Source organism: Vigna angularis, chromosome 7, assembly GCF_016808095.1.
Source record: "Vigna angularis cultivar LongXiaoDou No.4 chromosome 7, ASM1680809v1, whole genome shotgun sequence".
In the NCBI taxonomy this organism is placed as follows: domain Eukaryota; kingdom Viridiplantae; phylum Streptophyta; class Magnoliopsida; order Fabales; family Fabaceae; genus Vigna; species Vigna angularis.
Window position 1 is genome coordinate 22,403,070 of NC_068976.1, and position 13,598 is coordinate 22,416,667.

At 31.8% G+C, this 13,598-nt stretch overlaps 2 protein-coding genes across 3 annotated transcripts; one reads left to right on the top strand and one right to left on the bottom strand.

Moving 5' to 3' along the window:
- Positions 1-506: 506 nt before the first annotated feature.
- LOC108338251 (la-related protein 1A) lies at positions 507-9,057 on the top strand. Its single transcript, XM_017575023.2, has 14 exons — positions 507-1,192; positions 1,883-2,414; positions 2,600-2,765; positions 3,263-3,353; positions 3,480-3,551; positions 4,855-5,393; positions 5,708-5,777; positions 6,133-6,237; positions 6,335-6,666; positions 6,802-7,086; positions 7,191-7,254; positions 7,630-7,775; positions 7,919-8,023; positions 8,438-9,057. The coding sequence occupies exons 1-14, from the start codon at positions 962-964 to the stop codon at positions 8,586-8,588; spliced, it is 2,889 nt and encodes a 962-aa protein (XP_017430512.1). The 5' UTR covers positions 507-961; the 3' UTR covers positions 8,589-9,057.
- A 983-nt stretch (positions 9,058-10,040) lies between these two features.
- On the bottom strand, positions 10,041-11,780 carry LOC108337672 (uncharacterized). 2 transcript variants are annotated; one of them, XM_017574242.2, is made up of 4 exons: positions 11,659-11,780; positions 10,936-11,260; positions 10,524-10,639; positions 10,041-10,436 (listed from the first exon to the last, which is right to left on the bottom strand). In XM_017574242.2, the coding sequence occupies exons 2-4, from the start codon at positions 11,209-11,211 to the stop codon at positions 10,301-10,303; spliced, it is 528 nt and encodes a 175-aa protein (XP_017429731.1). In that variant the 5' UTR covers positions 11,212-11,260; positions 11,659-11,780; the 3' UTR covers positions 10,041-10,300. The 2 variants fall into 2 exon arrangements, with proteins under 2 accessions (XP_017429731.1, XP_017429732.1); XM_017574243.2 differs by lacking the exon at positions 11,659-11,780 and adding an exon at positions 11,576-11,594.
- Positions 11,781-13,598: the final 1,818 nt, after the last annotated feature.

The window sequence follows — 13,598 nt, forward strand, 5'->3', positions numbered from 1 at the left end:
TTTAAAATATTTTGAAAGTAATTATAAAAGATCACTCCAAACAACCATGCTTTAGAAATTTTCTAATGGAGATTAGATAATATTTTATTTTAAATAAAAGTTAGGTACAGCTTAAAATAAAATTTCCAATTTATTAAAAGCACCTTTGTTATCATCAAACAAAAACACTCACAAGAAAAAAATGCAAAATAGTTGGGTTTCCTGAAAATTAAACAAAAAAAATACATTAAATCATTTTGGTTTTTTATTCATAAAATATTTCTGTTTTTAATATTATCTTTTACTTAAAGATATTATAAGTATATTTTCAAAAGAAAAAAAATATTTTATGAAATATTAGTTACTGCTATTATCACATCAATTAATGATAGAGATATATAGTTAAGATTTGACAGGGTGCTTCCAATGGAACAAAACAAGCCAATCAGAATGTTTAGTGATATGTGTATATGTCCCTATATATATATATATATATATAAATGTATGTATATGTGTATATGTGTATATGTGTACACACAACACACTAAAACGTTGTCCCTCACTTTTCATCTGTTACCCTCGCAACTTTGTTGGCGTCTGTTAACGTTGTGCTGCTGTCTCCAAACACACTCACAACACATAACAAACTCAATCCATCACCTCACTGTCCAAAACCCTAATCTTTCACTGTTCTTCTGTTGTCACGCTGACCCAACACTTTTTTCACTTGAACTTCAGGAAAGGAACCCTTTTTACCACACCCACATGAAATCATCGTCCATTCAGGTCTGGGTTGGTTTGCTCAATATCACTGATTCATTTGGCAACTAAAAGTTCAATCTTTTTGTGGTGTCTTTGTGTTTTTCTTGAATCTCTTAGCATCCATCAGGCTGATAGGTTAGGGTGTTGTGTGTTTGGGCAAGTGGGGTTTAGAAGGGGAAATCTTGGGAGTTGGGTGGATTGGTGAGAGAAAAAGGCAGTTATGGTGACTGCTGAGACTGAGATTGGTGGGGATCAGAAGGGGATTGTTGCTCCTAAGTCCCCTTGGAAGACTCCTGCTGGTGATGGGAAGGGAAGTGATGTGTCTGTGATGATGGGCACTGAGGCTTGGCCAGCTCTCTCTGATGCACAAAGACCACCCAAAAATGTTGAGATTGCTGCTGCTTCTGTGGCAAATGTTGGTGAGGTTGCTCCTAGACCTCCTTCTATGCAGGTTAGTATGCTCTCTGTGGTGTAATTGTGATATAGAAAATGCTGTGCATATATTCTTTGAAATATATTATTGTGTTGAATTTGTATCTATCTTTTCTGCTGTTTTATATTGTTATAGAGTTGATTTGAGTTTGTGATTACGACATGGAAAATGTAATGCGTAGATTCATAAAAATGTAATATGTAATTGAGTTTGTATATATGCTTTTGCTGTCTTGTATTGTTACAGATTTTACTTGAGTTTGTGATTACGACATGGAGACTGTAATGCATAGATTCATAAAATGTGATATGTTATTGAGTTTGTCTATATATTTTTCCTGTCTTGTATTGTTAGAGAGTTTACTTGAGTTTGTGATTATGACATGATAATTTTAATGCATACATTCGTAAAAATGTAACATGTCATTTAGTTTATATACTACTTTTGCTGTCTTGTATTTTTTTCAAAATTTATTTGTTTAGGATAGACATTTGTGTCTGATTATGATCTTCACGATTTGCGGAAGTTTTGCTAGCATGAATTTGTGGTTATTGATTAACATTGGATGGTTTAACAGCTAGCTTAGGTGTTTATTGTTTTTTAGCCATTAATGTTTAATAAAGCTTGTATGCTTAATGCGATAAAAGTTTAGCCTTTTGGAATGTAATATATATTTTTTATTTGTGTGTTGTTATTTTGATTTAATAGAAGGTGAATGATTCTGGAAATATTAACCCGGTACATAAGCTGCCATCATCCCGTCATCCAAAGCCGGGTGCTAAGCGAAACTCAAGTGGTGCACCTCCCTTTCCTGGTCCACTGCCTTATCTTCAGCCAGTTCCTCCAATTTTTTATCCTATGGTACCGCCTCCACATATTGCTGTTCCTGGTTATGCTTTTCCACCTGGTCCAGGACCTTTTCCCGGTGTAGAAACTCCTATGGGGAAGCCGGTATCCCAGCCACCAGGACAAGCTTTTGCTCCGCCTGCTCATGCTGTTGATCCCAAAAGTGTTCAGCCGCCAGTGCAAGGGGAGCCAAATGCTTATGCTGCTAATTTTTCTAATGGAAGACCAAACATCCAGGAACAAGGTGACCATCCAAATCATGCCTGGCATCATCAGAGGCCTTTTCCTTCCAGGGCAAACATTCCTATGCAACATGGTTTCGGACCAAGGCCATTTATACGGCCTCCATTTTATGGTCCGCCTCCAGGGTACATTGTTGGTCCAGGCTTCCCAGGTAAAAATTAAATACAGTCCTCTATTTATTATTTTGTATCTATTATTACAAGGACACGCATATACTTCCTTTTGGTGTGAAGGCACTTCTGGATTTCTCAACCTGAATGCTATTTGAGGATTTTTCTTTAATTTCTTCATTCTCCATCAATTAGTTCTTTAATCCAATTTTAATTTTCTGGATAGGATCTGCCCCATATTGGGGTGTCACTATGCCACCTCCTGGCTCCATTAGAGGACCCCATCCTCGGCAATTTGTTCCATATCATGTCAACCCCACGCCTCAGCCACCACCTCCGGACACTGCATCTTTGAGGACTAGTATTGTTAAACAGATAGACTATTACTTTAGGTATGTACTTTCGTTGTTTTGGGTGACTCTATATTATATTTGGTGTTAATTGTTGGCCACAGTTAAATATGTCTTAAAGACCCGATGTGATAAACCTTTTTGTGGAGGTTTTTTTTATCCCACATCATCTGAATAATGAGAATGATGTTTCTGACTTTCAATTGATGACATTGTTCTGTTATTTTGTATGTTTTTATTGTGAAAGTGCTGTACATGTAGATTCATTGATGTCAATCCTGTATCTCTTATATTTTGACAATTGCGTAAGTTTAACATTTAGATGGTATTGTTGAAGAATTATTGACAGACATGACAAAGTGGAAATTATTTTTATTGTTTGGAGTTGGGAGAGCTAGCTAATGAACATCAAGAATTTCTTTGGAAATTCTATGACAATATCTGTTTATTCCATTTTTTTTTTCAAGTAAACGAAAGTAATTCGTATGATAGAGTAGTTCATTGAGCAAACTGCTGACTCCCAAGCCATCTTTTGGCAGTGACGAAAATCTGCAGCATGACCATTACCTTATTTCCTTGATGGATGACCAAGGATGGGTTCCCATATTCACTATTGCTGGTTTTAAAAGGGTATGTCCAAAGTATATTTTACCTCCCAAATCTACTATAGTGTTCAGATGTTTTGTTTTCTTCTGGTGAGTTCGGTGTTATTTCCCCTTTCTATCTTGCCTTAAATGATTTGAATTATCTTGTTAGGTCAAGAGGATGAGCACAGACATACCTTTTATCCTTGATGCACTTCAGAGCTCTAATAATGTGGAAATTAAGGTTATTTTGCTATTCTGGTTTACTCTTTTACTGCATATGCTTTTCATTAACTCTAGAATCTAGTGTGTTGCTTTGATTACTTTTTCTCCTGAGCAAATTTCTTTTATGGTACTCTATTTTTTTCTTGGGAGTTGGTAATTTCAGATGTTTATGTCAGGAGTAGTACATAGATTTTCTTAAGAAACATTTTAAAAGTAATGGCATGTGGCTTTATGTTTGTAGGGAGTTTTAAACTCTACATTTTTTTCAAGTAATGAGTTTTTTCTTTCCACACAGGCATGGACCGACCTTAAATCAGCCCAATTCCTGTGCCCTTTTAATTTGGTCAACTGATTATTTGTATACTATAGATTATTTTTCAAAAATAATAGTCACACACATTTTTAAAAATCAGATTATAGTGTTTTTTTTATTTAACATAAATCAATTATGATTTCATAATATTCAGTCTCTATTTTCTTATTTATCTTCCCTAACCTATATGTCTAGACTTTCACTATAATTAGTTTATTATAAGGCGGGTCTGGTACAATGGCAATATAACCTTGCCATTGTGCCAACACTCACCCTCCAATACTGTTTCACTATATTTCAGAAGAAATTCTGTTTTGAAATATTGCATACATATACATTAGCTCATAGTAGTAATAGGACAATTGTGTGGGACAGTGGAGTGGTTTTTTCAAAGTGGATGAGTGCAATAGTGTGCTTTTCATGCCCTGAAATGGTGCTACCATGTAGGCTTCAAAACCCCTTTTTTACTCCTGGAACATCAATGTTTTGGGTTATTTTTGGATAAGATATTCCACAAAAGGTTACTTATATTCCCTTGCACATTATAAAACTTTTTTATTGTGTATTCCATTCTTTCTTCTTTAGACTTCCCAGGTCACATTTTACTGTTTTATCTTTTTTTTTTCTTTTCTATTAATTTCATCATCAATCATTTTTTTTGTCTTCCCTTAATAAGCTCTCATCGCTCCTAAATTGATGTGATAGTGTGTACACCAAGAGTTATTATTTTCCATCAATTATTTCAATTTTGGGTTTTATTTTATATAGTATAAATTATTTAGCTTTTATTGCAAAGTCAGTTGCTATTCACTGTTCTGCTACATAATAATTCTTGAGTCCAATGCATTTGTAACATCTGTCGTATAGATGTGCTGAGTTTATGAGAATTGCATCGAGCTAGTTGTTTATTCAAGAGGACATCTTTGTTTGGGATCGTTTCTTTATATGTTTTCCAACTTTTCCTTCATTATCTTAGTTGCCTCACTTGTAATTTGCTTTATTTTTGTAGGGTTACAAAATAAGGAAATGCGATAATTGGTCAAAATGGATTCGAGTTTCTTCAGGAAATTCAGGATCATCTACAGCTCAGATTCAGCAGAACCAACTTGTAGATGGTGCTGTCAATTCCCTTGAGAATAGTGATGCTGCTGGAGATAACACAATAGAGACATCTGAGGCAAATCCTAAAGATGCTGTTCATAATTCAATTTTGGCTGAACATGATCAGCTCAATGAAGATAAGTTGCAAGTTTCACATGCAAACCAAGGAAACAATACGGAGAGCCATTATTCCAATGGTAAACCGATTGTTGCAACTGGTGAAAATGTCAAATTGTGTGATTTTGACACAATTAGTAGTAATTTACGTGATCTACAAGAAACTGAGCCCAAAATATTTGACAATAATGAGACTAGAAACATGGATGCATTGAATGATATGGATGTCCAGGACCTTACAAATGATTTTGGCAATACCTTTATGCTCGATGAAGAGATAGAGCTTGAGCAGAAGATGATAAAGAAGAGTGAACTTTCTTCTAGTGGAAGGTACTTCACAGTTCTGTTCTACCTTTATGCAAAAAGTGTTTTTCATAGACTATGACAATTGTTGCATATGCCACTCTCTTTATGCTAAAGACAATTTTCTTTATTTCTTTGTAACATGAAATTCAAAGATTCCTTTTTTTCCACCCTTGACAAAACAATGTGTTTATATTCTGTTTGAGATGTTAAAATACTTCTCTTTACTTTTCTTGTCTGATGCAGAGAATAGTATTAAGAGATTTTTGTGCCATGTCATTTTTGCATATTCTCTTCTTTTTGTTTAAGCATTCATGTGATAGAGTTTTTTGGCCTAAAAGGATTGACGATGAAGATGATGAGATGGCTGTCATTGAACAGGATGTTCAAAGACTAGTAATTGTCACCCAGGTATTGATATTGCTGATTTAATTGAAAATAAGTTCAAATGTTTATTCTTTCCTCTAAAGTGGGTTATCATTCAAATTAGGTTTCAATTTTATAGTCAAATTATCTATAAACAATCATGCTGATGAAAATTAAAAAACAAATTAAGGGTCTTTTGATTTGATGGATATCAGAGGCTGGAACTACATAACTATAATGCACTGTACACTGCTTACTTATAAATTATAACTAAAAAGACTACGTAATGCCTATTTTTTTGGTTTCAAGGAACAAGTTGGAAACTGATTTAACCATATCATGTTAAAGTGTTAATTACTGTGAACTGATTGTTTAATAATTTTTGTATTTTGATGTACAGAATGGTGATCCTAAACAAGGATATAGAGGTGGTGGCAAAGAATCAAAATCCATTTCCAATGAGCTTGCTTCTGCAATAAATGATGGGCTTTACTTCTATGAGCAGGTAAAGTCACCATTCTTTTATGTTACCAATTGTGATTTATTTTTCATTTTATCATCATCTTTAGCAAGTTTTGGTTGCCTCACCTAATTATCAACAGGAGCTGAAACATAGGCGGTCTAATCGTAGTAGAAAGAATAACTCTGATAGTAGAGATCGGAATATCAAATCTCCTAGCCATAATTCGGGTGTGTCAAATTTAAAGGCAGTTGAGAATATAGGTGCAAACAGTGTTGAAGAGTCTGGAAGCAATACTTCTCGAAGGAAACAGAAAGTATTTCACAAACAACCATCTTCCCTTAAGCAGCGGTTTTTCTCAAGTAATTTTAGAAATCATGGAACTAGTCGCAATTCTCACGGAATCATATCCGAAAGTCCACCTAGTAATTCGGTCGGATTTTTCTTTGCTTCTACGCCTCCTGAAAATCATGGGTCAGTTCAAAAGTTCCCGGTGCTAATTACTGTGATATGGCTTTTCATAGCCTTGTTTTTCAGTGAGCATGAGATGACATGATTGGTGTATTTGACAAATGAAAATCTATTTCACTAATTATCTTAATTTTGCAGTTTCAAGCCTTCCAAATTGAGTAGTTCACCTCATGGTGGCCTTTCTGGTAGTCCACATGGAGGATTTTCGGGCAGTCCTCATGGAGGATTTTCGGGCAGTCCTCATGGAGGATTTTCGGGCAGTCCTCATGGAGGTTTTTCGGGCAGTCCTCATGGAGGTTTTTCAGGCAGTCCTCATGGGGGGTTCTCTGGTAGTCCACCTGTGGGTTCCATGCCAAAGTCTTTTCCACCGTTTCAGCATCCGAGTCACCAACTCTTGGAAGAAAACGGTTTCAAACAGCAGAAGTAAGTGATAATGCTTGATACTGCTGGTATGCACAAGGAGTAATGGGATATATCCGTATAGTTTGCATTTTCAAAATTCCTCATGTGATTGTTCTTCATTTCAGGTACTTGAAGTATCATAAACGGTGTTTGAATGATAGAAAGAAACTTGGAATTGGTTGCAGTGAGGTGAACTTCATTTCTTAGTTTTTTCTAGAAATAATATTTGGAAATCACTATCTCAAATACTAATGCTTCATTATGTTCACTTCTATTTTGCAATTTGTACCTATTGTTTGATCTATTTCCCACCTTTTTATTACTTAATTCTATGAATTATATTGCATGCATTGATCTATTTACCACCTTTTTACTACTTTTGACATTTTTTATATTAATTTGCAGTACTCAGCTCTTTCTCTTTGACTTAAATTAAATCCCATCATTAGCAAAATCTGTCTATCAAAATGAGATTGGCTGCAGTTCTATGATCTTCATTTTTGCATGTTATTTTCAATCATGCACTGGCTTATTCTGCTAAATTCTTTTTGTATGTCTATGCAGGAAATGAATACATTATACAGGTTCTGGTCCTATTTTCTTCGGGACCTGTTTGTGCCTTCTATGTATAATGAATTTAAGAAATTAGCTAAGGAAGATGCTGCTGCTAATTATAATTATGGCATAGAGTGTCTTTTCAGATTCTACAGGTATCAATTTCAAATTTTTGTTGGGTATAGTAATTTGCTAATTCTCATGTTTTCTAATTTTCATCTACTGTTTCTTTCAAGAGGCTGATAAAAAAATTTCATCACGCTCAGTTGTTCTGATCTTTGAATAATTTCTTGTTCAGTTATGGTTTGGAGAAGGAATTTAGAGATGATTTATACAAGGATTTTGAACATCTCACTCTGGATTTCTACCATAAGGGCAACCTGTATGGCCTGGAAAAATATTGGTAAAACTGATTTACTCTTATTATTTTTTTTCACTGCACATTAAGTTCAGTTCATGCAAGATTGTTCATAGTGAAAGAAGTAAATCATATCGATTGGCAGTGCAATTATAAACTAAAACAAATGTTCATTGGTCTATAAAGTTTATTTACATAACCACGTTAGTTATATTTGATAATTTCCTGTTCTAACTGACCACAATATTGAACTGTGCTTTAGCTAATACAAATTAAATCACCATATTAGTAATATATATGTTAGTTTGCCTGTAACAATGTTACCCTGTTTTCAAATAGCACTGCATTTCTATAATTTGGGGAGTGGAGGTGCCACAATCCAAAAATTGATTGTCTTAACATCATCATCATACTCCAGTCCAGCACTCATGCTATGTTCTTTACATATGGCATTGGCAGGGCATTTCACCATTACCGGAAGATCCGCGACCATAAAGAGCCTTTGAATAAACACCCTGATCTGGATAGGTTGCTCCGGGAAGAGTATAGGGGTTTGGAGGATTTTCGTGCCAGAGAAAAGACTGGTGAAAGAGGATTTGAATTAAGTTGAGTGATATGCCTGGTAAATAGACATGGCATAGAGTTTTGATGGCATTCCCAATTTTGATGAGAAGTCTTGACAACATAACAATAGAGTTGTTGTGAAGTAACCGGCCTGCATTTTGGTTTGAATGGAAAAAGAGAGGAATTTGTTTGTTCTCTATATTTGGTGAGAAATCTCATCAAAGAGGATTGCTGATTGCTTAGTGTTTTCAGGTTTCTTTGATGATGATGATGATGATTCTATATGGTATACACCACTGCATCCTTTCTTTGGTGGATCTTGCAGACTTTGGGAGACACATTTTCTTGTCTCCAAAAATGTTGTACATAAAGATGATAGAGACTAGAGTTGTGACATTACAGCATAAGAAAAAGAGGTTCTTGTTTTTATTTTTGGTGGGGGTGAAAAAGGGGAAAAGGGTTGTACTTATATCTTGCCAAACTTGAACAATAAGAGTGAGAATCTTCTTACTGTACTTTGTCTTCCTCCTCATTTCATTTATCTGACAATTCTTCTCTCACCAAATTGGTATGCTTTCAAAATTATGACATTTTTGGTACAACTAAAATGGAACATGTTCTTTCCTTTGATTTTGGGAATTACTTTTTGTTAACCTTTTGTCCATGAATAAGAGTAAATTGTGTCAATATTCCTTGATTTTGTGAAATAACAAACGAAAATCTTAGTATTTTTATTTATTGACATATAACGTGCTTGGTTACATTAATATGGTTTAATTGTGAAAGAAGAAACACTTGAGAAAAAGTTCTTCTAAATGTTAGCAACAGTGAGAATTAGTATAATTTGGTCCAAACATTGAGAGATGTTATGCAAGTAGGTAACTGTGTATACAAACTTCGTATTAGACATACGTTTTCTTTAGATATAAACTAGTAGATAACTGTGTATATCCAAAAAAAATGTATTACATATACATATTAATATAATAACAGTATTTTATTTTATATATTAATTATTATAATTGTTGAAGTTTATAAGTAAAAGGAACATAAATAAATTTTAAACAATTTTTTTACTTCATTAAATATAATAATAGTATAATTTCTATATTAGAATATTAAGATTTGTTAGCGACAACTTTACTTTAATAAAAGATCACTTTCTTCTTAAGTATGATCAATTTTATAAAAGTCTACTAGTTGATTTTGATTTTTTAAAGTATTAATTTGAACATCTTGTAATTTGAATATATATATTTTTTGAAGGAACATAAATAAATTTCTAAAAATATAAAATATTTAATTTTCAATTACTATTGAAAAATGAATCTTATATGAAGGAAAAAAGAAAGAGAGAAGATCATCAAGGAACACTACTTTTGCCTATATAAAGTATAAAGAAGCCAAGTTGGTTCGAAACTGATCAAATCTTATTTGTTAATACCATAAACATTTCCTTCAAAATCACTAGAAGTAGAAGGTAGAAAAGGCAAGAATATCAACAAGACTGTCTCTTTGTGCTCTTTGATTTGGAACAGCATGCATCGTGAAATATGATCAAAAGGCATACCCACCAAACAACCAAGAATGAGTGTTTTCATCAGCAAGAATAGAATAACAAAGAACAATTTTTTATGTCTTTTTGTTCAGGATCACATTTTAGAACCCATGATCAATGACTACAAGTCTCCATTAAAACACAAACAACAACTGTAGCAATTGAAGGTCTAACATTCCCTTGGAAAAAGGTATTAATGACTAACAGTTAGAACCCTGAAGATCTGTTACGGCTCCTTGTGTTGTTCTCAACTTCAAGGTTGGTAACAAAGCCACAGCCTCACCATCAATGACAATAAGTTCACCATTCTTCAAGCACCTTGTCTTAAATTTTGCACTGAACATCGATAAACACTCATTTAGAAACTTTAATCAGTCTCTGCTTAAAAAAAATGCATAAAAATACCAAGAGGACTAAACTTACAGATATCGATTTCTATTTGCTCTAAGAGTAGTTGCTTGCACTTCCCCAATAATCTGATCTCCAATATAGACCGGAAACTTAAAATTCAAGTTTTGAGATACATACACAGCTCCAGGCTGCAGTCATCCATGACATTAGAAAAGTCAAGGGGCGAAAGAAGAAGAGGAGTTTCAGAAAGTTATCACAAAGAATCAGAACGATTGAATAAATAACTTCATATTATTGTCTTAATTCACATCATTTGTCAAGCACTTTACAAAGTCTATTATTCAAGTTAACCAAATCCAATGACAGGTATCAATGTTTGCCTTAATAAAAAACTTAGTTTGCTGAGATGAGAGTTAAATGCCATTCTCTTCGATTTCCATGGGAAGCATTAGAAGTTTGAAGAGAGGGATAGATTTAAACTTACAAAATGTGTGGAGATGATATGGGGAAAGAGAGAAGACACAAGCATCCCGTGTACCACTGGACCTTCAAATCCAACGTCTTTGGCAGCAGCAGACTCAAGGTGCAAAGGATTACAATCAAAACTCACCTTGGAGTACTGCAGAACATCTTCCTCAGTAAAAGCCCTTGCTTTTCTCAACACATCCCCAGGCTTAAGTACTTCTTGAGGAGTTACCGATGCAAAACCCCTTAGGTTCAGACCCTGAAGTTTGCTACATTGTAAACTCCTGAAGAGCATTCTTGCAAGAATTTTTCAATTCAACGAAACAAATCCTTGACGTCCTCCACTGAGTAAAATTCAAGAAAAATGCACCTTAGCATTCCCACAACTAAAGACCAACTATTCTTTTAAAATAAAATAAACAAGACAAGAAAAGTTCATCAACTAATGATAAATTAAGGCACCCATTTTCGTTTGTTTGATGTGGCAACTACAGTTTAAAAGAGAGCCAAACTGATTATAAACTACAGTGTACGTCATTGCCGCAAAAAGAAAACGCAGAACAGATAAGCAAATTTTCTTTTGGTTAAAGCATTTTAACAAACAGCTTCCCTGCATGCCAATAGTTGAATATATGTCACAACAACAAACTAAATCTAACATGAATCGAATTTCATCCAAAAAGCTTATCCAAAACAAAAGTCTATTAAACTGCGATAACAAGACAGCATTCTATAAACGGACCTTGGAAAGTTTGGACTTTTTGGTGCCCCTCCTATTTATTTATATAGTATATAAGCCGTTTTAGTAGGTTGTATAAGTTTTTTGCATAAATAATATTTATTTTTAACATTTAGAATCAGAAAAAAAATTGTCTTCTAAAATATATATAAAATAAAGAAATGTGACTATGTTGACACAGGATAATAAGGATTGAACAGAGATGACAATAGAACAGATTATTTCACATATGTCTATTAAATAAATACCTATCAGGTTTAAATAAGTTCAAATATTTTTAAATGTTGGATCTTGCACCGTTCAAAACTTTTTCGAGCCTAACATAACGTAAATTGAAAATGGGTCAGGAAATTTACGTTAACTCACGCATTTTACGATGTTAAATTTATTATAAGATTTTTAAAAAAAAATATTTATTTATTTTTCCGAATTTTTAACCGTATTGATTTTTATAAAAGAATGTTTTATATTATTTATTATATACAGAATTATAATAATAAGGAAAATCAAATAATATATTAATAATATGAAAAAATAGTAATTATTAATAGATTTATTTAAGCTAATATCAAATGTTTTATAACAGAAAGAAATATATATGACATTAATAAATATTAAAAGCTGAATAGGCTTTGCTAGAGAAAAATAAGAATAATATTTAATCAGGGTCACTAATGATACTCACAATGACAACAAAAATTACAATTGCAGCGGGTACAGTTGAAAAAAATTGAAAAATGCGATACTAAAGCATGAATAAAACTATTGTTTTTTGTAATATTACAATATTCATGCAATATTAAAGCATACAAAATTATAAAGCACTAGGGGTGGGCAAATAGAACTGAACTGCACTGTACTACTAAAATCTGTACTGAACTAAAAACTAATTTGTCTAAACTGAACTGTAAAACAGTTCAGACAAACTGAACTGAACTGAATTGTTTTTTGTTTTATCAAATTGGACTGAACTGAACTATACTAAATTGTACTAAACTACAATATAAACTAAATTGAATTACTAACTATACTAATTTTAAACTGAACTAGTAACTATACTAATTTTAAACTGAATTGTACTAGTTTTTAAACTGAATTGTACTAGTTTTTAAACTGAATAGTATAACAATACATGTTCTTTTTAATTGAAATTTATTTTAATATTTATTTTATTTTATTCATAAGTGTCTTACAAATTAACTTTTTAATTATTTGATATTATTATTTTCTATTTTATTTATATTTCTTTTATTATTATATGTGTATGGACATTATTTTATTATTTATTTATTTATTTTAATTTTTTTATTTTTTATTTTTTTATTTATATTTATTTTGTCATGAATATTATTTTACTTTTATATTTATTTTTTTTAATTTTTTATTTATATTTTTTTGTTTTATATGTGTATATAATTCATTTTATCTTTTTATCTACTTATTTTATTTTAAAATAATTTTTTATTTATATTTATTTTGTTCTTCGTAAAATTGTTTTATTAATCAATTATTTATTATTTATATTTTATTATGTAGAAATTAAACTAATATTTATTAATTATTATAATATAATATTTCTATATATTAATTATTTTTGCTACATTACTATTTTTTTATGATATTTCATTATATATTCATTTAATTAAATTTAACGTTAAAAAATATATTCTAGTTTTAGTATGTAAAATACTATCATTTAAAAATAATAATATTGATATTTATTTTAAAGTAAGTTGATTTTTAAAATAAATAGTTATTTTAGTGTGGGCTTTCACACATTTTAATATCATTAAAAGTTTTTTTAACATATTTTTACATATTTAATAATATGTTAAAGAATATAATATATTTAAAGTATTATTTTTTTTATATAGTCTTTTTTTTATGATTTATATTACTTAATCATTTAATAAAATTAAATTTAAAAAAATATATTTTACTTT

Coding starts and splice junctions, on each gene's coding strand:
- LOC108338251 (XM_017575023.2), top strand. CDS start 962: ATGGTGACTGCTGAGACTGAGATTGGTGGGGATCAGAAGGGGATTGTT. Junction 3,354..3,479: donor CTATTGCTGGTTTTAAAAGG/GTATGTCCAAAG, acceptor TTATCTTGTTAG/GTCAAGAGGATGAGCACAGA. Junction 6,667..6,801: donor ACGCCTCCTGAAAATCATGG/GTCAGTTCAAAA, acceptor TTAATTTTGCAG/TTTCAAGCCTTCCAAATTGA.
- LOC108337672 (XM_017574242.2), bottom strand. CDS start 11,211: ATGCTCTTCAGGAGTTTACAATGTAGCAAACTTCAGGGTCTGAACCTA. Junction 10,640..10,935: donor ATATCATCTCCACACATTTT/GTAAGTTTAAAT, acceptor GGATGACTGCAG/CCTGGAGCTGTGTATGTATC. Junction 10,437..10,523: donor GCAAATAGAAATCGATATCT/GTAAGTTTAGTC, acceptor ATCGATGTTCAG/TGCAAAATTTAAGACAAGGT.